This window comes from Megalops cyprinoides, chromosome 1 (assembly GCF_013368585.1).
Source record: "Megalops cyprinoides isolate fMegCyp1 chromosome 1, fMegCyp1.pri, whole genome shotgun sequence".
NCBI classification, from domain to species: Eukaryota; Metazoa; Chordata; class Actinopteri; order Elopiformes; family Megalopidae; genus Megalops; species Megalops cyprinoides.
Genome location: NC_050583.1, coordinates 25,940,932 through 25,965,805, shown reverse-complemented (window position 1 = coordinate 25,965,805; position 24,874 = coordinate 25,940,932). Strand labels below are relative to the sequence as shown.

General features: G+C 38.2%; 1 protein-coding gene across 1 annotated transcript in view; it reads right to left on the bottom strand.

The window, feature by feature from the left end:
* The window catches only part of shisa9a (shisa family member 9a), a 70,980-nt gene extending 50,711 nt beyond the window's left edge, over window positions 1-20,269 (bottom strand). The window contains exons 1-2 of the mRNA XM_036543133.1: window positions 19,330-20,269; window positions 13,817-13,944 (exon numbers count right to left, since the gene is read on the bottom strand). Of these exons, the coding sequence (XP_036399026.1) occupies window positions 13,817-13,944; window positions 19,330-19,970 (769 nt within the window). The 5' untranslated portion in view covers window positions 19,971-20,269. The remainder of the gene's footprint in view (window positions 1-13,816; window positions 13,945-19,329) is intronic.
* Between the last annotated feature and the right edge of the window lie 4,605 nt (window positions 20,270-24,874).

The following is a 24,874-nucleotide window of genomic DNA, read 5'->3' as shown; positions in this document are numbered from 1 at the left end:
ACAGAGATACAATGGGGATAGACTATGGACTGTTTTGTAAGCATGAAGAACATAAATCTGAACATAAATCAGGAACTGGCTAAAGTAACACAGGATGGGGGTGCATTGTGGGCAATATGAGCACTAGACCTGAAAGGAGTTAGGTTTAGTTTTTATTCAATTGCCATGGACGTAAACGAGCGAACACAGAATTGTCAGAAAGGAGGAAAGACAACAACATGGTGGCTGTTGTCCAACTGGTGTCCATAATAGCGATTCTGATTTCACCTTCCTTTGTGGTATTTCGTATGATTAGTTAGAGTGACAAAAATTCTTTTGTACTGGTGAGTCTCCAGCTGTGGGTTCTGCTGATGCACTTTTTTTCTGTGTTGGTACTGTTTGAGTACATTAAAGAGCTTATCTAGCAGCCATACTTTTTATTGTTGTCCTAAATTATCTCTGAAGCAGTAGCAGCAACAAACAGCTTTTTTCTTGTGACTTCGTCTGTTCAGTTAACTGACCAAGACACATCTGTTAAATATTTTACATGGAAATCTTCCCTTTACAATGTCTCTCTATAAGACATGTCAGTCATGTTTTTGTCATTTTACCTTTCTGAGAGACCCAGATTACATCTTTTCTTTTAAGTACAAGCAGTAAGCAAGGACATAAGAAAGAGAAATATGACCATTTTCAAAACAGCTACAAAACTGTTAAACAAACTGTCACAGCCAATATCCCTCACAGGGCCACCAGTAGTCTAATTAAATTCAGTGCAGTGGTTATAGTCTTTACGTGTACTGAAACTGCACAATGATAAACTGAAAGTCTTTTTTCCTGAAAGCTACCATACTCGTGTTATTGTGTTGCTTTGCAGGCCCTAATTAAGTAACATATTGCTCTCTAAGTACAAGTAACTTTGCAGACAAATAGCTGTCACTAGCTGCCCACTGAAATGAAAATTATCGCCTTGTACCTCACTGACCTCCCAACCACCAGCATAGCACAGTCACTCTCATCTTACCTTGCATGGGCTGCCCTGTACCTGAGACTATTACAAAGCCAGGTCGATTTCAGATGTCTGGTATAACACTGGGGCCTAATAAACAGGAGGTAATGGATTTCTGGGGCTTCCATGGGAATCCACATTAAGGTAATTAGTTTGAGCAAAGGGAGTGAGATGAGCTGGTGCACTGATGTGCCAGAGCATGAAGATTGACGCAGCTGGAATGGGAAATGACACTGTGAGGTTACACAGTAATCTGCGTCACCAATTTCACACACGTCTTTGAATAAGACATGGTCAAAGCCCCTTCCATTACTGTTTCATATCATTGTCTACATCATAATATATCTTAACACGTACATTACATACATATAGTTCACTTCTAAACAGCAACTTTATTTCACATTTTCTATTAGACTGACATTTTCTTTAAAAAAGGAAGAACCTAAAAAATAACATAAAAATATTTGTTCTCCTGCTATTTAAAATGTATACCTTTACTCCTGAAGTGAGACCATTTCATTGTGTTAAATATGGGGTCATGCTACCCCTTTTTTCCTCTATCTCAAGCATGTCTGCTGTCATTTGCTCAACAAGATGAATCAAACAAATGTCAACAATTCTGATCTGCCACAATGCAGTGCAGAGTAACATTCCTGCCTTGAGGTCCAGCCTTCCTTTCTTTTATTTGGGGGGAACCCTGGAAATTGTGCCCCTGGGATTCATCATTATGGGGAGGTACTTTTCCTCCAGACTTTTTTTTTTTTTTTACTAACATCGGGGACGGCTGCACTGCTGCACCGACTATTGAAAACATTAATGATCTCTGGAGAGACACATCAAAGATGATCAGACTTAAACCCCCATCCACTCTCGTCCCTGGGGAAAGGGTGAGAGGGAAGAAAGAAGAAGGAGTGAGAGAGAGAAATACATAGTATGCTTGTGACCAGCCTGGTTAAAGTAGGCCAGCTGATTGTCATGTTTGTGCTGAGCATAATATACTCAAAGCTTTGAAACTATAAAGCTTTTATATGCAACGTATTAAAGCGTATTTTAGGTCTCCCCAGAGTAAACCATCGCAGTTATTATGTTATACACTGGTAATTATATTCTGCATGATCTCTGCTGAGAGTGTGGTTTGGATATAAAGTAATAATAATATAAATACTGTATATTACAAATATATCTGTAATGTTTAAAAAGTCAGAGTGAACAGATAAACAATGTAAAATACTGTACCAATAGTTAAAATAAATGGAATTCTTGCCTATTTATTACATATAGGAAAACAAGTTCTCAGTTCTCAGCTGTGCCTCCATTAATAGCATCAGAAAGTCCTTCAGCAAGCAAAGAGATATCTGCTTAATATAGAGACATGAATCTTTTAAAAACAGAAAAATATACTGTTGTTTTAATGACAATTATGAAACTTTCATTGCAGAATTTCATAAAATGTAAAGATGTATATAGTAGCTCTTTGCTGGAACTTTGCCACACAATGCCATATCTCCCAGCTCCTGTGTCAAATTGATAACACACCATGAGGGTATTAACAAAATAAATCCTTGATTTTTTACTCAGAGTTGTCAATAACACTGAGCAGCTCTTTGAGAACATTAGGGCAGAGAGAATAAATGCATCTCTGACAATAACTGAGCCCTTTTTCAACCAGAAACCTGAAGGTAGAAAATAAATTCACTGTTGCATCTTACTGAAACAATATTTTGCTTTTTTGTCACTCCATTTCAGCTCAGTAGATTTTCATCAATGCAAGCATATGAGATCTCCATGGAAACAGAACAAACCATATGAGCAGCTGCAGTAAACAGAATTCACATGCCTGCTATTTCTATGTGGAAAATGATCATAATGCAATGCAATACATTTAGTTCCCCACAAGGACCTCAGGGAATGAAAAAAAGACAAAAATCACTGTTTGCAGCTCTTATCAAATGGTTATATGAAGTGCAAATCCTACTGCTGCACCAGTAACAGGTTTTATTTGTATATATGGCTGTTACCATGGAGATCCTGGAGCACTCAAATGAATAGTTACAGTGATCTTAGTGAGGAACTCTTGGTCACTCCAGTAATACTCCTTAACTTGATAACAGTCTAGAAGTAATAAGTCTCTTGTGTTGTTACTGTACTGTATGGAATGCTCCAATGAATACTTGTATTGGTGAATGAATACATATTTCCACTTACAAAATGCAGTGTTTTCGGCGTAATTTACTGTGTACTTGAAATACTTCTCTCACAAAGGCTATTTGTTCACAATTATCACATATGGTATTTGCTTTGTAGAAAAACAGATTCGTAGTTGGCAGTAAAGTATGGTAAAAATGTACCTGTATTCCATTTGCAGTTGATAGGGACTCTTGAGTGGCTCAGTCAGTAAAAGCAGTCGATGTGTAAGTGCAAGGCTGTGCCCTACTGCCCAAGCTTTATCCTTGCCATGTCATTATCCGATAATGACTAGGAGACCACTGTATTATTGAGCTGTTCAAGGATTCTCAGTAAGTATTCTCACATTTCCACATTTTTCTTTTTGGTTCTGCAACTTCACAAAGTGTTGAAACAGACATGTCAATCAACTAGCTTAAAGCACACTGAATACAGTTTTCTGACTAAGTAGCTACCTATTGAGCTGTATGATGTAAATCCTCTGCAATACCTTTGTGCAAGTTTTCAATAAACTTTGCACCTCTATGCCAAATCTCAACCATAGTGTTGGGGTGCCCTGCACCCAAAAACAGCCCCATTAATATAATTCCAAATAAGTACTGGAATTCCATTCTTCTAGAAAATATGAAAGGATGATATTGCTTTTCACTTTCTTTGAATGACCTTACTCAGACTGAAACAGCACATTAAGGGTCATCTCTAAGAGCATCCGTCCTTTGTTTCAAAGCTTTCTGGGTGCGCCTGTTGGCGACACTGTGTAAAACGTGACTCCAGAACAGCAGTAGTAAGTCAATCAGACCTGGGCTCTGTGTGTAACACAATTTAAAACTATCACATTAAATATACCACGCTGAGGTTATCTCCTGCCACTGTGTGCGACTTCTGTGGTAAACTCCTTAATGGGCTTCGACTGGAAAGCCCCAGCAGTGTAATGCTTTTTCCTCCTGTGCTCCCTGACACAGCAAGGCTCCCAGCAGTCAGGCACTCTGCAGTGTTATTCCCTTTTGCTTGTGCAGTCTTTGGAACACACCTTTGTCATTTCAGAGCCGCAAAGGTAAAAAGATACTTGGTCTATCAGTATTTGACCTCTTTGTTCAGTGACACCCAGTAGGCTGATTAATAGGTGCAGACCTTAATAGGTGTAGAGATGTGGAGTTACTAGGTAAACCTTATAGCGATGATCATGAGCAGTTTATATTGTAGTGTAGTTTATATTGTACTGCTTGTTACATAGGTAGTAGTTGAAATTCACTTTTGCTTATATGACTGCCTCTGCTGTTTAAAGGAAATCATAATGCGCCTACTTCAATCAGCCTGTCAGTTGAAGCGTACTTTGCATGTTGATATTGTGCCACTCGTCAGCTAGTTTCTGTCTTGACACAACTTTTTCTCTATTGTTCTCTCTCCCTCTCTCTGCTTTGAAGCTCTGGTTTTGAGATGTGGGATTTTCATCTCGTTCTAAATGAAAAATGTTTTCAATTTGAAAAAGACTTGAAAGGCAGTATCTGATCATCAGCTCAAACAGGATATCATTGGTTCAGGGCCATGAAGCGCAGGCTAATTTGGCCCTTTTTAATACATGGAGGAGTGTGGGTTCCTCAGTCCTGCAGGGTCTAACAAACACACCGACTGATCTGGATTGCTGCTTACCACAGGTCTCAGTTCTGAGACAGAAGTGAAGTGCAGTTACAAGAGATGCGTTCTTTCCCTGTTTAACTGCCAAAATATAGAATTATGTTATGCACAAACCTGCACACATGAAACTTCTTTTGTCACAAATCAGTTAAGATTAAACTTTGAAGTTAGATTTTTTAAATTACATATCCAACAAGTTTTATGACCAATATCTATGTAAAGGCATTTTTCTCTATAGGTGATGATTTCCTTTATACCTAATGGAAGTAAAAGAATGTAGTACATTTATAGGATATTTAAAACATGACATTCAATAATCCTACATATCTCCACAAGACAGACAAGGTAATGGTAACTGTACTGTCATTATAAATTTAAGAGTTAAAGCACTGCATCAGAGACACAGTACTTCGATATTTCATAAAGCTGGTAATGTTCCACTTCATCAAAATTCCTCTTGCCTGGAAAAGGGTGAGAAGATGCCTCTGATTTAGGCCACATTTCACTCATGGCAGACAAAGGAGGGTTTCCATGAGAGCAGGTTTTCCTCTGGATGAGGACGTTTAGTCTGCTGGTAGAAAAGGAACTGTCTGACATCCTGACTGAACAACTGAAGAGCTGCCAACGTCATCTCAACGTCTCCATCACTTCCTCTCTGTGTGGCATGCATGGAGATTTGCCTTTGAAGTCAGCACATCTCCATCATAGCTACCCTCCTCGAGTTCAGGTAGAGGTCACATATCTGATTTTTTGCAAACATATAAATGGAATGCCCTCTCTTTTCACTCATATGGCAGAGAGGGAGAGAGAGACAAAGAGAGAATGATGCCAGGTATAGTCTCATATTGGCACCAATTCGTATGGTATAGGGCAAAATGCTTTGATATCTGGAGTTACAATGCTGTAGTAATTGCTATACAAAATAATTTAGATTAAACATTATGTTGAATCAAATGAGGTAAAAAAGCTTTAATCATGTAATGTGCAACAGTAATTTTATCTGGAGTTTTGGACAAATTTATATCATGCATATTGTGTTTGATCACCATTTTTTTCTTTTTTTAGACTTACATAAAGTATATCACTTTGCTTTCATCTGCCAATAAAATCTGGACAAACTGGATAATCTAGGAAAATCAGGATAATTTTCTTTAGCTAGCTACTGTATGATCAGAGAATATTTTATAAACACCGTGTGTGTACACTCAGGCAAACAGGTAAAAGACGATTAACTGAAACACCTGCAGCTACAGTTGTGATGCCTTGCATTGCTAATGGAAAATTTCTCTGCCTCTTTGACACTTGAAAAGCCTTCACTTTGGCACACAAAAGCTTATCCCTACCCTAAGGTTATGTAAGCATCGGCACTAGAGTTGAGGCCCTTTGTGTGATAACTTAAAGATCTTGAAGGTGCCCGAGAGTCATTCTGATCCAATGGATTGAAGGACAGTGTCTTGTAAGGGGAGGCCCACACAATGGGGGAGATTACCTGGCACCCGGCACTGCGCTCGTCTGCACACTGAAATCCCCAGAGCCATTGTCTCCAGAAGCATTGGCCTTTCCCAGCTCTCACTGCCAAACAATGCCTGAGCTGACATGTTCCTAATTGCTGTGAGCTTTTCTCACACACAGCAGGCCTGTGCCCACTCCTCATCTTTATCTATAAATTCCATCCATACAGACCAGAGATGAATCAATCAGACTGTGCCACCATGCTGGCTCCTTGCCCTGTGGGCTTTGCTGATAAAACAGGGGGGGGAAGTCCTTTATGGGGAGAATTAAAGTTGGGGATTGCAAGGCTGTTATCCCCAAGCTAAAGGTCACGTAGCTTGGCGTGCCAGTAAGCTGCTGCCAAAGAGGGAATTGGTGAGAAAGTGCTTGCCATGTCTCCATGTGTTTGTTGGTATTTTCAACAGGCACTGATTATTTCTTGTTTTTCTTTTTCTTAATGGTTCCAACAATATGTGCAGATACATCCCCTTGAGCTTCAGATGCCATTGTGTTGCTGGAATATCCTCAGTCTCTTTCCCTTCACATTTTCATGACAAATACGTAGCTAATAAAATTGAGCAACCCCCAGATTTTCATCTAAAACTCTTCCATTGCACTCATTTTTTCTTCATCCCAGCACTTTGCAACCCCAGAGATGGGATCGATGTCGATATGTGTGTTGCTTGAATATCTGGATTGTCCCATTGAGACCTAGAAGCCAGCACAGGCCAACACAATGAATATACCAAAGACATAAGATCAACATTCCACTGTTTCCCCGAGGAGGAAAGAAGGTATGCCATCTTATTATCAAACAACTTCCTCTTAGTCATATGTAAGGCTTCACAGATGAGCATCACTGAGGAAAATGCCTTGTTTCATCAGTGTCAATATGTGTCATTATACCGCTATTATTACTGTACAAGCAATGTTATCCTTTCCCTGGCTCATACATATAATCCATCTGGAAATGAAGCAGCGAGGCTTCAGGTGCTTGTGAAGCAGATCTAGGTTGACAGTTTATAGTGAAAATTGCAGACTTGCTTGAACTTGTCCGATATGTTTCCATGCTTGTCAGTTCAAATCAAAGATCAGATTGGAATATCTTAATATGAAGTGGCTTTACATCCTTCAACTGGTTCAGAATGTATTGTTTATATTAGCTTTAGATGCCATGGAAACACTTTTGAATAATGCTACTTCAAAACATATTATCTCTATTTTAAACTGATATAGCTGGTACTTCTAAGTATGAAAGCAAGTTTTCTTTGGCACAGGCCAAAGTACCCTTGACTTTGATATAATCTCTCAGACAAATATTAAATGTACCTGGAGTGCAGTCCTGTGTTATTATCAATCAAAAAGGTTTGCAGACAACTCCTCTTTGGGAAAAAAAAAGAATTCAGAAAGAATCAGATCTTTTTAAGGAACTATTTAAAAAATGATAGTAAAATTGAAATCTATGTTAGGTGCATAGCTAAAGTGCATTATCTATTTAATAGCCTTTGATATGGTATGAATTTCCTATCATAAAAAAGAAAAAAGGCAGGGCTACCACAACCAGTAAAAACTGATTAGTCAAAAGCTTTAAATAACACTAATTAATCAGAATTATTTCAAAATTTAGTTAATTCAATGAATGTGATGCACATTGTGATGAGTTATTTCCCACTACCTGCAGTGTAAAGGCATTTCTGCCTTAAACTACCATCAGTGTAACCCAATGGACATGTCCTTTGGAGTCTTTTAAACAATGCGTTTAATGAGAATTGAGTTTTGGAGCATCACATCATTAGTATGATGTTTTCCAATGATGTAATGTTCTACAATTTATTCTACATTGTTCAAAATCCTCACATGGACACGTGTACTGGTTGCACTGATGATGGCTAGTCATAAAATACAGCACAACCTTTTTAATTGGGTGTACTAGCCCTGCTTGGCATGTTTTATACTCATTAATGTTTTGCAATCCAAGGGAAACTGAATTAGACTCAACTGAAGTGAAGGTACCTCAATTATTGTTTTTACTGTTACTTTGCTGTTGCCAATCAAATACAATCAAAAATTTTTTATTGGTCACTGAATGCTGCTGACATTAGCCAATGCATGTACAGCTATTTAACCAGTAATAACATAGTGGAAGTCTTGTCTTTATGATTACACTGCTGCAGATATTCCACTCTGTTTTATCATCCTAATATATTAATTATTTTACGTACCATCTAGCATTGACTGCAACCTTGTCTCACTGACAACAGGTATGAAATTTCTCTCATTATTAGCAGATTTTTTCTTTTTTTTTTTACCAGCCTATCGTTTTGATTGATTAGCTTATTAATTCAAAATATTTATCACATGAAATGTACTATCAAGCTAATCATATTTGATAATGGTGTAAAGGATGTCATATCATACAACACTTACAGGATGCTTTCCCAAACTGCCCTAAAATGCTACAGTAAACTTACATCCCAACACTTTGTTACTGAACCCAATGCACAGAATTCTTTCAGTGTTGGGACTACTCATGAGAATATTCTTCAGACACACTGCTTAACTGCTGTTGTTGAAGGGAAGTTTGTTATGAGATTTTGGCAAGTTGAACAGACCACTGGTTTTACAGCTGCTATATAGCAACAATGTTTTGTTCATTTGAATTCATGAACAATGAATATCCAATTGTATCCTGAGAATATAAAACGTATTTACCTGACTACTGGGTTTTAAACAGTTTTCACAGCCTTCACAGTTATACACACAGCCTTCAGTTATACCATAGCCTTCAGTGATACAGTATGTCATACAGATTGAGGCTACTAGTGTATAATAGTTAAAAGAGCTATATGTTTACCTCTGTATGCATTCTGCCACTTCTAGTCAAAAGTAGCAAACATGACATAATCTCATGCACTGTCTTGCAGGACGAACTATAAATGAGACATCCCTGTTATGTATACACTGGCATTTTGCATGAAGCCTGCTATCAGTCCTTTCCCTTGCCAAAGATACTGAGCCATCTATGGTGTTTTAGATGTTTCTCTGGGGTCAGATTTTTCTGAAATAAATATTCTTGATATTTAGTTTGCAATGTCAAAACACAGATAATGGAAAGCATGTTGTTCAGATCTGTGTGCTAAATGTTTAAAAGCACAAAAGCTGAGGTATCCAGCTTCTGTAGTTTATGTCAATATTGAGCCAACCAGGTATAATTACATCTGGACTGTTCCTAAGGGATCTGAGAAGATTTTCTATTATTAATTGAATAACCATATAAAACAGTAGCTTTTTATTTAACATGAACTGTCTGAACTGGAAGCAAGACATGCATTGTATACTGTCCATTGTTCCTGCTTATTTGAAAACAAATATTCATGAAGGACCTCATGAGGAAACCATAATTCACTTTGTCAATTTTGACGCTTGAATAGCATAAAGAATGAGCAAAGCAGTACCACCGCTCAGACTCCAGCCCTCGAGGGTAGCCATTTCTGTATGGTGTGCTCCCTTGCTAAGGAAACATCTTGAAAGCCTAAACAATAGCCATATTTGATTACTTCCCTCGGGACTTTCTAGTTCCAGCCCAAAATTGCAGGACTGCTGTACCTGTCTGATAAGCAACAATGCCAGAAAAACAGAAAAAAGCCTGAAGCTTTCAAATCAGTCTTACATGACAAACACAGTGACTGAAAAACCAGGGCACATCTCCTTGAATCAGTGGAAACTACAGTTGATTTTCTGCATGCTCCAAGTTGTATTGGCTCCTTTGTCCTTCCTAAAACTACAATACTGACTGTTTTTTCCAGTACTAACAAGTCTTGCTGTATTAATCAATGAACAGACAATTGTAATGAGGAAGACTTGCTACATATAACAGTGAGGAATAACAACATGCATCATTTTAGTTTCAATGGAAGCTTAAAAACTCTGAATGAACACTTCAGCATAGACAAGGGAGAATGCTGCTGAAATCACAATAGTTACATCAGGTGAGAATACCATTGTAATAATAATATTGTACTTCTATCCGGGAAACACTGATCATCGATTTCCTCCAGCAACAAAACAAATAGTAGACACATCTTTTGTATATTTTCAGGCATGACATTAATGTACACGTTTTGCCAGTGCTGTATTGTGCAGCCAGAGAGTTCATTCTTTTTTCAGTTTCTTTCCTCAGATTTCTCCTTAGCATATGCAAGTGCTGACTCAAGCTGGCAAGGCAAGGCGAAATGGTGAATAAAACTAGATTTCATGGCCACTTAATACGTACAGATGCCTACATTAAACCAAACCTACATAGAATAGAAATTTGTTGGAGTTAAGATTCATAAACAACAGTTCCAGTGTTTTTATCCCCCTAGTCCAGCACCTTAATTGTTAATATTTTCGTTTAGCTGTAGTGGGCCATGCTGAAATGTTCATCATTCGTAGTGGTATTTTTGATCATTTGTATGTAAATCAGACCTCTCAGCTGGCATGAAAGTGAAATCTCTTTATTAATATGCATTTCTGTGCACATCTCTGCAATGAGTCAGTAAAGCCCTCCAAAAGCCACTGTAAACCTTTCACTGGTTTCTGCTACATCACCACATAACATCATTATTGCTAAAACTATAAGAATCTCAAGGGAGTATAATTCAGTAAACCAGCTGGTTCCTGCAGAGATGTTAGATGATACAGTATATTTGTATTTATTGTATGCGGTTGACACTAAATATATTCTGATATATATGCTTTCCAAGGACATGTACATTATATTATCAATATCTTGTCATTTGGGGCTTCCACAACAGGGTGATATATCTACCATTGTACGTTTAAACCTTGTTTAGTGAATTTATAACCTAATTTCTAATTTACCCACCACCAGTCAGGCTGAATTTGATCACTTTTATTTCAGAAACATGTTCAACAAGTTTGTTCAATTTACCATGTAGTTTCTAAAGAAAGAATGGTCTTAACTTTTGAAATCTGTAGCCCATTGGTTTACATATAGCTTGCTTATGTCACACAAATTATATTTAAGTTCTAACAAAACATTGCAAAGCATGACATCACAGCATGCATTACAACCATAATGACACAAAATACATTACAAAATGTACAACACAAGACACAACAATCCTCAAAAATGATGAAGCATAACAAACATCTATGCTTTCTTCCAGGGTAGCGATTTGTGCATAACCACAAAAATGGATTCCACACCTTGGATTTTTTTTATTCAGACAATACAGTTCAAACCACAGCCCTTTGGATGAAACATTACCTTTAACTACAATACTACAATTACCAGAATACTATAGGAATTTCCCCTTATAATTTGACTCAGTAGGATTTTAACACACAACAGTTTCCCTGACTATATTAGACCAACCCCAAGTCGAGGGTTTAGCTGACAAACAAAAAACTGAATCTGGAATTCACTAATTCTCTTAACAGGGTCAACTGCCTCTGCCCAACCTCATGCTGACTCAACTTGAACTGAAATGGTTATCATTACCTGGACCCAACAAACTGAAATTTAGCTAATTCTTCTCATTTCCAACATTCCTTGTCGTACAATATAACTAACACTGTCCTTTTGTCTTTGCTAGTTTTGCTATTGGTGCCATTTGTTAGATCCTTATATGCATCATTCTATCATAGGTTGTAACTAGATGGTTTGCTATATGATGCAACTGGTCTTATGAAATGTGTCTTGTTATAATCTTATATTTTATCTGTTGCTGCAGTCTATTATCATGTTCATGTTATAATGAAGTTTTATCCAATTCTGCTTGTAACATTCTGCTTGTAAATTTATTAACTATTACAAATATTGGTAAAGGTGCTATATTAAATAGATAATTGGTTGACAATGACTTGCACCTTTCTCCAAGGTAAAAAGAGGAAAGAAAAGGTAACTATACATTTCCAATCAGAAAGAGTTGTAGATACTGTAGCAGTTTCAGACTTCATACCAGCTAGCAACATTATGCCACCAGTTAGCTTTTTAAACAATAGCAAATTGTTAGTAAAACATGTTAGTATTAGTGACAGCCCAACTCCAAGGGTACAACAGCAATGGTCAATTCCAATGGAAAATTTCCACTACACTGCTGCCCCCTTTCTGTCTCTGTATTTTCAACACAGTGTGTATATAATATTTCATAAACCAAACCTGGAAAATAAACATGGTCTTAGTGTACTTGCTATATGGAGAAAGACACTGCATTGCACACTCTCTTTGGAGAGCTGGCGATTTAGCATATTGAGAAGATTGCAGTCAAGTAGATACTTTGCAGAGCTATTATGTTAAATCACTGTAGCCCAGGGATTACAGATGCAATTTAGCTTCATGTCTAATTCAGGGACAGTCACATGGCTGCCCATTGTCCCTACTAAATAAACAAAAAACAAACAAATAAACATACACATAAATGTTCTAGCAGGTTCAAATATAGTTAATGAAGATATTTTCATTTTAGCCATGAAGCACCCTGTTTCAACAGTCACCAGATTACACTACTCTATTTGAGAGATTTAAGAACTCTACTAGAGGTGTTGAAAGTAGTAGGTGTAAAAATTATGTAAAAAGAGGTAAATTGAAGTTTCAGAGTAAGCTTTGGTAGGCAGAAATTGTGAAAACACCCCTGAAACAGTATACTGTGAGTACTGTGTACTGAATTCATAATCCTTATGTCAGGATGAGGTTGCTGCTGTAGCTTTAGCTGGTTAGGCAGGTGTTTACTGTCTGTGAATTATGTTCAACAAATGTTAGTATGCACTGATACTGATACTTGCTGTGACACCATCTTAGATACACTATATGGACAAAAGTATTTGGCCACACCTGTTTTTCAGGGTTTGGGCTAGGCCCCTTATCTCCAGTGAAGGGCAATCTTAATGCTTCAGCATACCAAGACATTTTGGAAAATGCTATGCTTCCAACTTTGTGGCAACAGTTTGGGGAAGGCCCTTTTCTATTCCAACATGACTGTGCCCCAGTGCACAAAGCAAGGACTATAAAGACATGGTTTGATGAGTTCGGTGTGGAAGAACTTGACTGGCCCACACAGAGCCCTGACTTCAACCCCATCGAGCACCTTTGGGATGAACTGGAACGGAGATTGTGAGCCAGGCCTTCTCGTCCAACATCAGTGCCTGACCTCATAAATGCTCTACAGAATGAATGGGCACAAATTGCCACAGAAACACTCCAAAATCTTGTGGAAAGCCTTCCAAGAAGAGTGGAAGCTGTTATAGCTGCAAAAGGGGGACCAACTCCATATTAAAGTATATGTATTTGAATACAATGTCATTACAATGTAATGGGAAGGCGTCCGAATACTTTTATCCATATAGTGTATAATAGCTACTGGTAGGTGGACAGCGTAGATATGCTTTCAAAACTCAAAATGTGATACCACTATGTTCAGTTTTCCACTATTCCATTTTGTGCAAAACAGTTTTTTTCTCAGTTGCACATTAATCAGAATAAATGCTGTGATGAATTAACCAGACATCACTCACGTAGGTTATTTGCCTTGGTTCTGGCCTGCATGTTCTCGTAGTGCTGCACGTGCATGCCCAAGTTATCTTCCCGCTCTAGATGCTCTCCTGGACATGGGCCTTGCTGGCGCATCACATTCTGCAAAGCTCTGCAGACACAGGATTCATTAGGTTAGATGGTCGAAGTTAAATCAAAGTTAATCCAAAATTAAATTCACATGTTGCATTTTTTTTTTTGTCACACACACAGCTTGACAAGTTCAGCAGTTATCAAAAGTAATGAAAAATGGAACTGTACTTTGACTCACAAGTATTCATATTTTGTGGGGTAAGGACCAGACCTTAGTCTTATTGTAGCAAGCGAGCAAGTTTTTCCAGGTAATCTTTGTGAGTTAGATTAAGAGCCCTATTTATGCACTATTGTCAAATGCAAATACAGACACCTGGCACTGATTTCAAAGGGGGTATATCCAAGTCAATTTTGGTATGTTAGTTTTTTTGCATTTTTACATTATTAATATTATTATTACTACTACTACTACATATTTACATATGTGAAATGTTATGAAGATCTTTCCAGTAACATGATGGCAGCGCCCCCTGTCCGTACAGCCAGACATTTAGCCCAGAGACTAAACGTCATTACTTAACAAAAGAGTACGGGATCGGCTACAGAATGAAATATTACCTTGTTCGTTTACAGACCTGTGGCCGGCACATACGTCAACACATGTACAGTAAAACATTGCCGTTAAAAAGATACTGTGCGAATTCGTGACATCAAGTCTATTGTTTAAATGCAATACGATCAAATGGTAACATCCTATTACCGGTATGGATCGTTTTGTGTCAGCAATTTTGTAAACAATTGATCACTGTTAGCTACGTTTGCCGCTCAGACAGAGAAATTTAAGAAACACCCATCTCAAAAATCTGTGACAGTGGTCTCCCTTCACTGTAAAATGCTGATCTGCATTGACGCATTACACAGTATTTTAAATTATAAAAATCAGCCTTTTATAGTTTAAGATAACGGAGTTTTATTGAGCAACATTCTTTTTAGCTGAGAATTAACAGTAGTTATTTTAGATTTCATTTTAGATTTTCATTTTAGATGAAGTAATTTAATCAACTTTTATCAGACTATACCGTTAGACAGCATTTTCATGTACAGTGATGCAAACGATCCAAGATCAAAGAGCTGCAAATTTTACGATTGGAAACGGCTGATTATGACCAAATTTGTCAAGCGATGGAAACTTGTTTTCATCGATAGCTCTTTCCGTCATAGTTTTATTTATTAACATTGAACAGAGAAGTTAACTAAGTATATGTCTCTTGGCACGGTTACTCTGAAACTGGCGCGTTCTCCACTGCTCAGGTGTGTTGACCTCTCGCCTTAAAATACATGAAAATACCGTTATCATTTTTGTTTGTAGCAATCATTAGTTGGGACCGGAGGGTAGAAAGGCATAGCTAGTTAGCTTGTTATGGCTTTGTACAAAAGTTTACGTATTAAGCAGCTAGCTAGCTCGCTTTGAAGATTTGGCAACAAACTTAACATTTGCTGTATTAACCTTATAAAATGTGAAAAAATGTACCTTAGTTGGCTAGCTAGGCACGGGTATCAGTCAGTGGGGAAAATACGGGACAGTGTTCTCCACGCAAGGAACAGCTTCTACCTATGTGTTGCTTTTGTAAGAATCAACGAAAAAGCACGCAGAAACCGCGGGTAACCGGAGGGTAATTTTACTCATTCACGGATCTGCATATCTCATTCTGCTTCTCTTGTTTCACATTCACATCCCGAGTCACAGTGCCATGATTCAGTGTAATATAGGTTACCACACTATGTACACATGAAAAACTGCAAAAGTGCTTGTAAAATGCAATCGGTGTTGTGTTTCAGATGGATGTTAGTCCTTGGCCTTAATGACCTAATGTAAGAACATGGAGTCACTGCCTTGACTTTCTTCTTACATGACATCGTAAAATTGCAATGTAACTTATAATTTCCCGTTCTAGTGTTTTATAAGTTTTGATGTATCTGGTAGCTATAAATATTCACTTATAAATTGATAGTATGGTAAAAGGTAATCAGTTGCTGTGGATAAAGGTGTCCGGCAAATCAGCTGTATAATGTAGCTCTATAATGCTGGATTCTGCTTTTGCTGATGCCATTTCCAATGACAAATACACCTTATAGACGACATTTTGTTTGAGACACATTCTGTTCTTGTCATTTTGTCTGGGGGACTATTGGAAATAAATGGCATGTGCTATGTAGATGATGTCTGATGCCCAAACCATCTCAGTGTGCAAGACATAATTCCAACAGGTCTGGGGGATGAGAGATGTCCTAATATGGACACCATAACATGCTACGTACACAGCGTGACTCTCCTCACTCATGTGAGCTCAACAGTGCCCCATAATTAATGCTCAAGAAGCCTATGTGCTGTGTGGCGGGCTGTGAAACTGCAAGGCAAATTGCCCTCCCTATAATTCCCCAAAGACAAGAGCGCATGTTTGCCACACCGTGCTTACAGTGCTGCACTGGATTTCATTTAGAAATCGGTTAATCAGTTGCACATCAGCTGAGAGCTTCCTATGTGACCACATGTGGCACTGCTATAGCTCAGGACCTCAGTCTTTTTATCCCTAAAAATGTGATTGCTTAGAAATAATTGAATAAGAGAAGGTAGTCACACCTGAAGATATTTCAGTTAGGAACAATGTTGAAACAATATACATTCTGTGGTTCCACTGTAAAATATTTACATTTTGGAAATTGTTTGTAATGTGGACAGTGTATAAATGCTCCAGTGTCCTCATGTAAGTAGTTTAGATAGAAAGTTACAGTTAATAAATAAGTTTAAAATATGTGTTTATGTATATGTATTCATATCTATATGTATAGGGAATGTTGCGTATTATTATATATTATTGTCTTTTAAAATGTTATATTAAAATATTATATTAGATTACATATAACATTCAATACCTTAATGTGAAAACATACTCTCTTGAGGGCATCATTTTGACCCCAAAAGAGGTGAAAATGCAACAAAATGACACGACAGCTCCACACCGCACCTCCAAATCTACAGCGGAAAATGCTCCATTCTTTGTAGGAAAGTGCATTTGAACTGTCCTTTTTTCATTGGTTTTCAGACTGTCTAATTGAGTTTGAGATTGAATGCTACAAAATCAAGTAATCTGCTGCAATATCAATTGATCGACTGACGTGTACCGAAGAGGTGTATAAGCATGTGGTCTTATTGAAAGGCACCAGACAAATTGCTAAGAATTTAGAACAAATGAGAAATACATTCAGTTAAAAGCAATTGTTTTCAGATGGTGCAACAAATGGCAGATGATTCAGAGACCACATTGCTGCTCTTTATGGTGACCCTACTGAAGAGAATCTCAGGACCTGGACAGACTCAAGCGATACAGGTGCAGTGTAAAGCAGGGTGATATTGTACCATGCTATACATATATCAATACTAGGGAACAAGAATTTGCACAGGTTACAGTATGTATTTGGGTTAACCATCACATTCATGTTAGAACTGAGTGTAATGTGGAATTGCTGATGCAAGTATATTTCACAAACAAGATCTAAGTTTGACATGTACCATACTCTTCACCTAATTTGTGAAGTTGTAGTTGTATAGTGTGGTAGTATATATATCTTTGGCAGATAGAAGAATGGCCTCATGGCTAATACTTGATAACTGGGAAGAGATATTTGTTCTGAAACATTGAGCAATATTGTTGAAGGACAACAGACTGTTTTAATAACAGATGGTGTAAGGTAGTTTATGAATTCTAGCACAAACCAAATTAAAATGAAGCAGTTTCTCAACCCATTACACAAATCTTCTCACACCCATAATGGAATTCTTTACTAAATGCTGATATCATTTTCTTGCTCTTAAGATTGATCCTTAAACAATGCTAGACCACTCTTTCCAGACGTTGCAAACATTCATGCAAATTACTAGGTGGCTGGTTTCAGCCAATTATCAAAACAACAAAATAACCAAATTAAACTGTGTTTTAGATATTTATTTCTCATATTGCGTTGAGTTACAGTAGTAGGCTACCTGTAGACTGAGTGCTCTTCCCAAGCTTCATTTTAACCAGACCAACAGCGAGTTCCCACGATTGGAACAGTAAAAATAAACAAATAAGGGTAATGTAAAGAAAATTATATTCTATAATATTTAACAATATGAGTATACTATAGTATTACTATTATTTTTAGCAGTAATAGTGACATTAGTGGACGTGATGGTGACTGTAGTATGTTAACTGCAGGAGTATATTCTGATGCAATGCATGTGGTTGTCCTATGCGTTCAGTTTTACAACATACTCCATATTGCAGGTTCGCTATACATAGGTAAAAACCACAATAAGGTTCTAATTTTTCATCTCGGAATTCACATAAAGTATTGAAGACACTGTTCCACCTCTACGACACTGTGAATAAAAAACGAATTATAATGTGATCAGATTAGAGTATGAGATACACATGTGTACATAGCTCTGACCACAATATGTATTTCTTTATATACTTTTAAAACGAACAAATGCTAAAATGTTGAACGTGGCTATCATCCAAAGCGCTCACTTCGAGACAGCGCAGTATATAAGACAAAGCATTTGTTGGACCTGCTTTTGTTACAGCTGCGAAATACTGTGTGCCAGTTTGACTAAGATTAAACATAAAATAGACTTGTAGTTGGACAGCAGTATACTTCGTTAAGACACAGTGTGGCTCAGGGAAAGTCGGTTTAGCTATGCAATCGATACGGTTACCACATGTGACATAGGAGATGAGATTTAATCGTCTGAGCCAGTTAAAGTCTATTTGCGCAGTTCTCGTTGTGATTAAACGATGTTCTGTCTCTCTGCCACAAGTATGTATTAATTGGACCTATGTCACCTTATGATATTGGGTAAAGATCCGAGAGCAGTGTATATATAGGGACCGTGGTTTTAAACAACTGGGTGCATCTAAGCATTTTTTATTTTCAGTGACTGAAATCATTTATGACGTGGCATAAAAAGGTTATGGTAATTATTAGAGAATGACGGCGTTCAGTCAACCTGTTGACCCTGACCTGTGTGTTTGGCCAACTCAGATTCATCACTGAAATTCTACACTTTTTATTAAAAGTAAAGTCAATTAAAAACCGTAAGCGCAGTACACCCTTGGGTTTTCAAGAGACTGCAAGCGCATCGCTTATTCTTACATTGCCGGTTTAATAGAGGATGCTGGACAGTTAGTAAATTTCATAACACCAGATGGTGTACATACTTTCAGGTCTGATAATTGTTTACTTTGTTCTTAAGAAAGCACATGTCTGTAAAATATTTAACTTCAGAGGTCTGCTTTCCATGTTTCCTCAAACGACATTTCTGTCGCACCACGCGCACAAAGCGCTCAGCGACCCACGCAAAGCATGTGAGCAAAAGGAAGAGCTGACTGCAAGCAGCGACAGTCTTAAAGTTAAAACCTACCTGGTCATGTTTTCCCTCTGAGGTCGGTGTGCCTTCTCCAGTCCGAGTTTTGTGAATATCCCAACAAGTGCCATGATAGCCACAACTCCACAAATGATATAGACGATTAAGTTGGTTTTATCCTTGGTGGGGTCGTGTCTCGGGTCGTTCTTCTTGAATGGGGTTTGACCTGTCATCATCCATACAGGGGTGTCGTAGTTTTTGCAGGTGCTTTGATCCAACCGCGAACTCTTAAACGCGCAGCAGAATCGGAAGCCACAGGTCCCACAACAGTACAAATAATTGCCCGTTTTGCACACAAACGGCGGATCCCACTGGCCCATCACATCATAGTATCCCCGGCATTTGTCTTCTGTGTGGGGGGGTTCAGAGAAGCCATTCTCCCCGTCTCTAGATCCGTTGGACCCCGAAACCACCACGAAGCCCTCGACCTGCTGTCCGGTTTCACCCTCTGCGTTGCACACCAGCGCCAGAACTTTGACCAAAAAGTAACCAAGAAGCAACCCCGTGCTTTTCATTCTGCTCTCTCCTTTTCCAGTTTTCTTTTGCACGGTGAAAGACAGAGCGGAAACTGAACTTGAAGACGATCGGATTTCATAAAAAGTCAAGAAATATATTCCAAAAGAACAGGACACCGCCATTCGCGACCATTACCATTTTTACAAATGTATCTGGGTATTTTTTTAACTCACAAAGCTCCAAATTTATGGTTTCGTTGAAACTGCGATGTATATGTGTAGGCAGGGTTTTCGCTACTGCGGACTCAACACACGTACACAGGTGTATAATTAGACAGAAGTCTTTCACGTGACATTTGCGATGTCTGAACTCCTTCACTCTCCTGGCCGTACTTCTCGCATTTCTTTCTTTGCCAGTCGTCGTTATGTGCGCTCATACGCAGTTCACTCCATAGCCAGTAGAGATAAAACTGAACAACAGATTCAAGAGTGAGTGAGTGAATAAGAGGGAAAGAGGAGGGGGAGAGAGAGTTAAAGGACCTGGTGAGGGAGGGAGAAAGGGAGGGATGGAAGGAGAAAGATATCACCACAGCTCACTGTAAATAAAAAAGAAAAAAAACTGACAGTAATATTGCCTATATATTTTTCAGTACAAACGTTTGTTCTAAATCAAGTTTAATGGTGACACAGCTGAAAATGCTATCCTTCCCCTTCGCCTAAATTCGGCTCATGGTGTCTCTCGTATGCATCATTTAAATACATGCACCTGCAGCAACGGAGAATGGTAGAGTGAATGTGTGCCAGTGGAGCACGCGCAAACAAGAACAGAGTCAATATACCCTTCGTTCCAGTGAGTGATTGTTTTACTTAAAAACATAAGACATTAGGAGCGAGGTACAGACTTGAAGAGCAGACATATAGTTACAACATGAAGAGTAATTTGCGTTCGTTATGTGGTCTGAATTTTGACCAATTTCCAAAAATGTACTGGGCGTGTTTTTATTCAGCTAGTTTTAACAACACATTTTATGAAAACAAGATGTATTACAAGTGTCTGCATGTTTTTAAGTTACAGCTACAAATTAAAATTGTCTCATGCAAGCCGGTCATCGCATGGAATATTTTTCTCAGTGATGCGTGCGCAACAACTTGCAAATACCAATACTGCAAAGACAAGATAATTACGTAACCCTTGCTTTCACAGCCAGGCAGCTGTGATGTAGGCTACAGTAGCTGCTTGACTCTTGCTCCGTTTGCACAATACTGTTCGTGTCTTTCATGTGCCTTGATATGACAATTGATAATTCTCCCCAGTATGCCCGCGCCCTAATGTGCGGTTGTCACTGTCAATACAGTGTGTCTGCTCTGCTTTAATGTGTTTATTTTTTTAATCTACCGTTCCAAATGACAATCTCAAGTCCGTTGGTTGAGTAGTTCTACCTCAACAGAAGGACCTCCTAATCGGACACAGTGATCAGATAAAACCTCTTTTTCAGGTATACTTTCAGATGGTTTTTTTTTTTCGAAAAAACGAAACTGAGCAGGGATTGAGGGGGTTGCCTTTGTCCATGGTGCTGAAAACTGCTCCGCTGCAATTTATGTCCCGTTTCTCATCTTTGTTTCAACACTTTCATCAGGATTGTACATTTGTATTTTGGAGTACCTCGCTGATGACAGAGAGGTGATGGACCCTTTTTGGCTCATACGCACATATTTTATACACTGTGGTTGTTTCAACATATTTTAATGCGGTGCTATGCCTATTTTGTTGAGGTTACACTGTGAATTGTTGCAATGTGCATTCTTGCTTACTAGTATTCATTTCTGCCACATGAGAGGTATGATTATCAGGTTTTCAAATGTCCAACGTATTAGCTGAGGAGAAGTCCAATAAATTCGGAGTCATGTTTCTCACACATGAAAGTATTATTAATACGAGTTAAAGCTGTTAATTTTTCTTTTGTCAAAATTAACTTCTCATTACACTCTAGAGATGACAATGAAAAACAATATTTTGGTTTAAAAATCCGTGTTAATAGAATTGTTTTGACGGATATTCATCACACAAAGGAAGTTTGACAAACATTTTTATACACAATGGGGGCATGCCTCCAATTCACACAATACCATCTGATTGATTATTTGTGAGGTCTTTGTATGAGGGTGGATAGGATCTTTCATATGATATTGCAGCTGTGCTACTGTAATTCACTTGGGGAATTATACTCCCTGTGTTTGTCTTTAATAAAAGACAGACAGTTGGTAGGTAATGGGCTGACTGATAGCTGGACATTATAATGATATGACATACATAGTATGGAGTTTCCCCCTAAATGTCATAATAGTCTAAATGATTAAAATTATATGTTTAATCTTCAGTGCCTAAATGACCCCCTGACATAGTTCTTTAGACAGCACATGGGACTTTAGGGATTGCAATTTAACATCCTTTGTCATACATTATACAACATTAATCATAATTTTCATCATCACAGTTTCAACGCCATTGTAATACAACAACGTGTACATTATCAAAAAGCTTTATCTTTGTTTTGGCTCGCCTTTACTGTTACTTTCATCCAGGTCTTCTTGTTATGCCCTCCAACTCAAAAAGCAGGGTTTTGCATTTGCTCAAGACCACTCTCCTCCTAACCTGCATCCTGCCTTGATCACTCTTTGGACATCTTTCCTCACCTGCCCTTGTTCCATGTTGCCCTATTCCCTGCTAATGTTACTTTCTGCTATGCCTTTTCTCCTTCCAGCACATTATCATCTATCCTGTGTGCCCTCCCCTGTGTGGATTGCTTTTCAGGTTGCACCATTGACTGTGTGGCCCAAACTCAAATGTCATCTAACACATTTGCTCCCAACTTGCTCTGACTCCCACCCACCCAGATTTTTTTGTCCCTGTCCTTCCCATCTCTTGGAATTGTTCCATCTCTTCTATCCTGTTTTCACTCAGGGTGAACCTATGAGCCCTGGTGGAAAGGACATGTACTGTGAGAGGATTAGAAACTTGGTTGACCCCAGTCATCATATTTATTTGCCTTTAATAATGATGTCTTTAATTGTAGTACAATTTGTTTATAACATGTAATAATTTTTGTTTGTATATTTGCTTGCTTTAATTTATGTAATTATTTTGTTTATAGCCATTTATCTTTTATAACTCTGTTTTGCTAAGAAAACAATTATTGTTGTAGGCACATTTGCAACAGCAGTTGTAATTATTCTGACACAATTGATATTCATGTTTCTCATCTTGTTGTAATTTTTGTTATTGTTTCATTGAGTAATGTTTTTCAATTCTGCGACTTTTATCCTGTGTGTCACTTGGTTTGTTCTGCATCATTCTCTTGCTTGATTTGTCTGTCTATTACATTAATGCTTTAATTTCACCAACCTCTCTCTTGATGGGTGTGCCTCAGGGCTCACTCCTGATCCTGCTTCTCTCCTGTGCTACCACAGTGGAAGAGAGTGGCATGAGTGGCCATTTGTGTGTCTGCTAGTGATTTCACCCTCTGGAGCCAGAGCAAGGGTACAGTTTATGTGGCACTTTTTGGTATATTGTACTATATAGAGGATGAGGCCTTTATTTTGAAAACTGAATCAGACTTGCTGTAACTCTCTGTTGCACATGATCATGTGAGCCCCTCATAGCCTCTCATGGGTTGACACATGGGTCTCATTCTAATATACTGATTGCTCTCTTCTTTCCTCATACTTACACACAGCTTTCCTCAAGAGTCTTTGCTAGTCAGTGACTTCTCTGTACCAGGAATTAACATACACCAACACAATAACATTCTCATGCTCATCCAGAATCCAGTTATGCCTGTGGGCTGGCAGCAAACAATTCATCCTGTCTGGCTGCTCCAGCCTGCCTACTAGATCTATCTTGAGAGATTTTAAACAGATCCAGGACACATTTCAGCTCCAGCAGCATGGTTTCTCCTTCATGCAGAGCAGCAAAAATGCTTGCAGGTATATCAGCCAAATTCTACAGTGCAGCCACATGAAACAGGTGACAAATAGATAGCTCGGTTGAAAGGAGCGTCATCAATTTAAGTCACAGACAAAAGCAGGTGACAGCCAAGAGGAGGGCAGCAGAGCACAAAAGAGAGGGGAATCATGGGAGCTAAAGTCACACAAAATGACACTAAGTCAAAAAAGAGAACATTTAAAAGAGAAAAAGTTAACTTGGCTAACCTGAACCGTCTGTGGGGTATAATACATATATACTGTGCCAACAATATGAATGTAAAACTACAAGGTATGTAAAACAGTTGTAGTTCACATCCACAGCAAAGAACCTTCAAGTTTTCTAACCTACTCCACCAAACTGCTGCTGCAAGTCCTGTCCCTCTGTTGCTGTCACTATGATACTACAAGCCTCCCTTCACTGGCTTCCCTGCCAGTGCACCTACCCTGCCCAAGTCATTCATAGCTGCTGCCTAACCAGTCCTCTCCTTCTTGTCAGCAAGTACATCGCAGTAAGTATATCACAGCAGCAATCAGTTTGCTTCTTCATACCCTCTCTCTGTCTATAGTAACTGTTAGTGTGTTTGTGTTAAAAAAGATAAATAAATAGTATTTCTTCAACCTATATTCAATGTGTCTTGTTAATACCTGTCCTTGAGGAAATATGTGGCCCCTGTCTCAGTTAAGATTTATTGGGTGTTCATTTTGTTTTAGATTCTATTACAATTAACTGAAAAATAAGAAATGAAGTTGTACCATCAGTCTTTTGGAGACTGAAACTTTCTTTTATAGATGCAGTAAAAGCCTTCTTTATTGATCTGTTGTTGAATACATTTTGCAGAGGAGAGTATGAATAAAAGTAGACTGCAGTGCAATCATTCATATTCATTTTCCCAAATTGCAATCCACCAATGGATTTCAAGTATTGTTGATTTTCACTGATGCATTCAGTTGCAGATCTGGAGGAAAGCAACTTTGTTTTAGCATCAAACTAATTACTCTTATTTGAACTAAATTATCACATATTCCCTGTAAGTGTTAATTGGTTTTGAAGAACTTGATAACCTGCTAGAATGTGGCTTAGAATAATTTATTAAAAGTATATT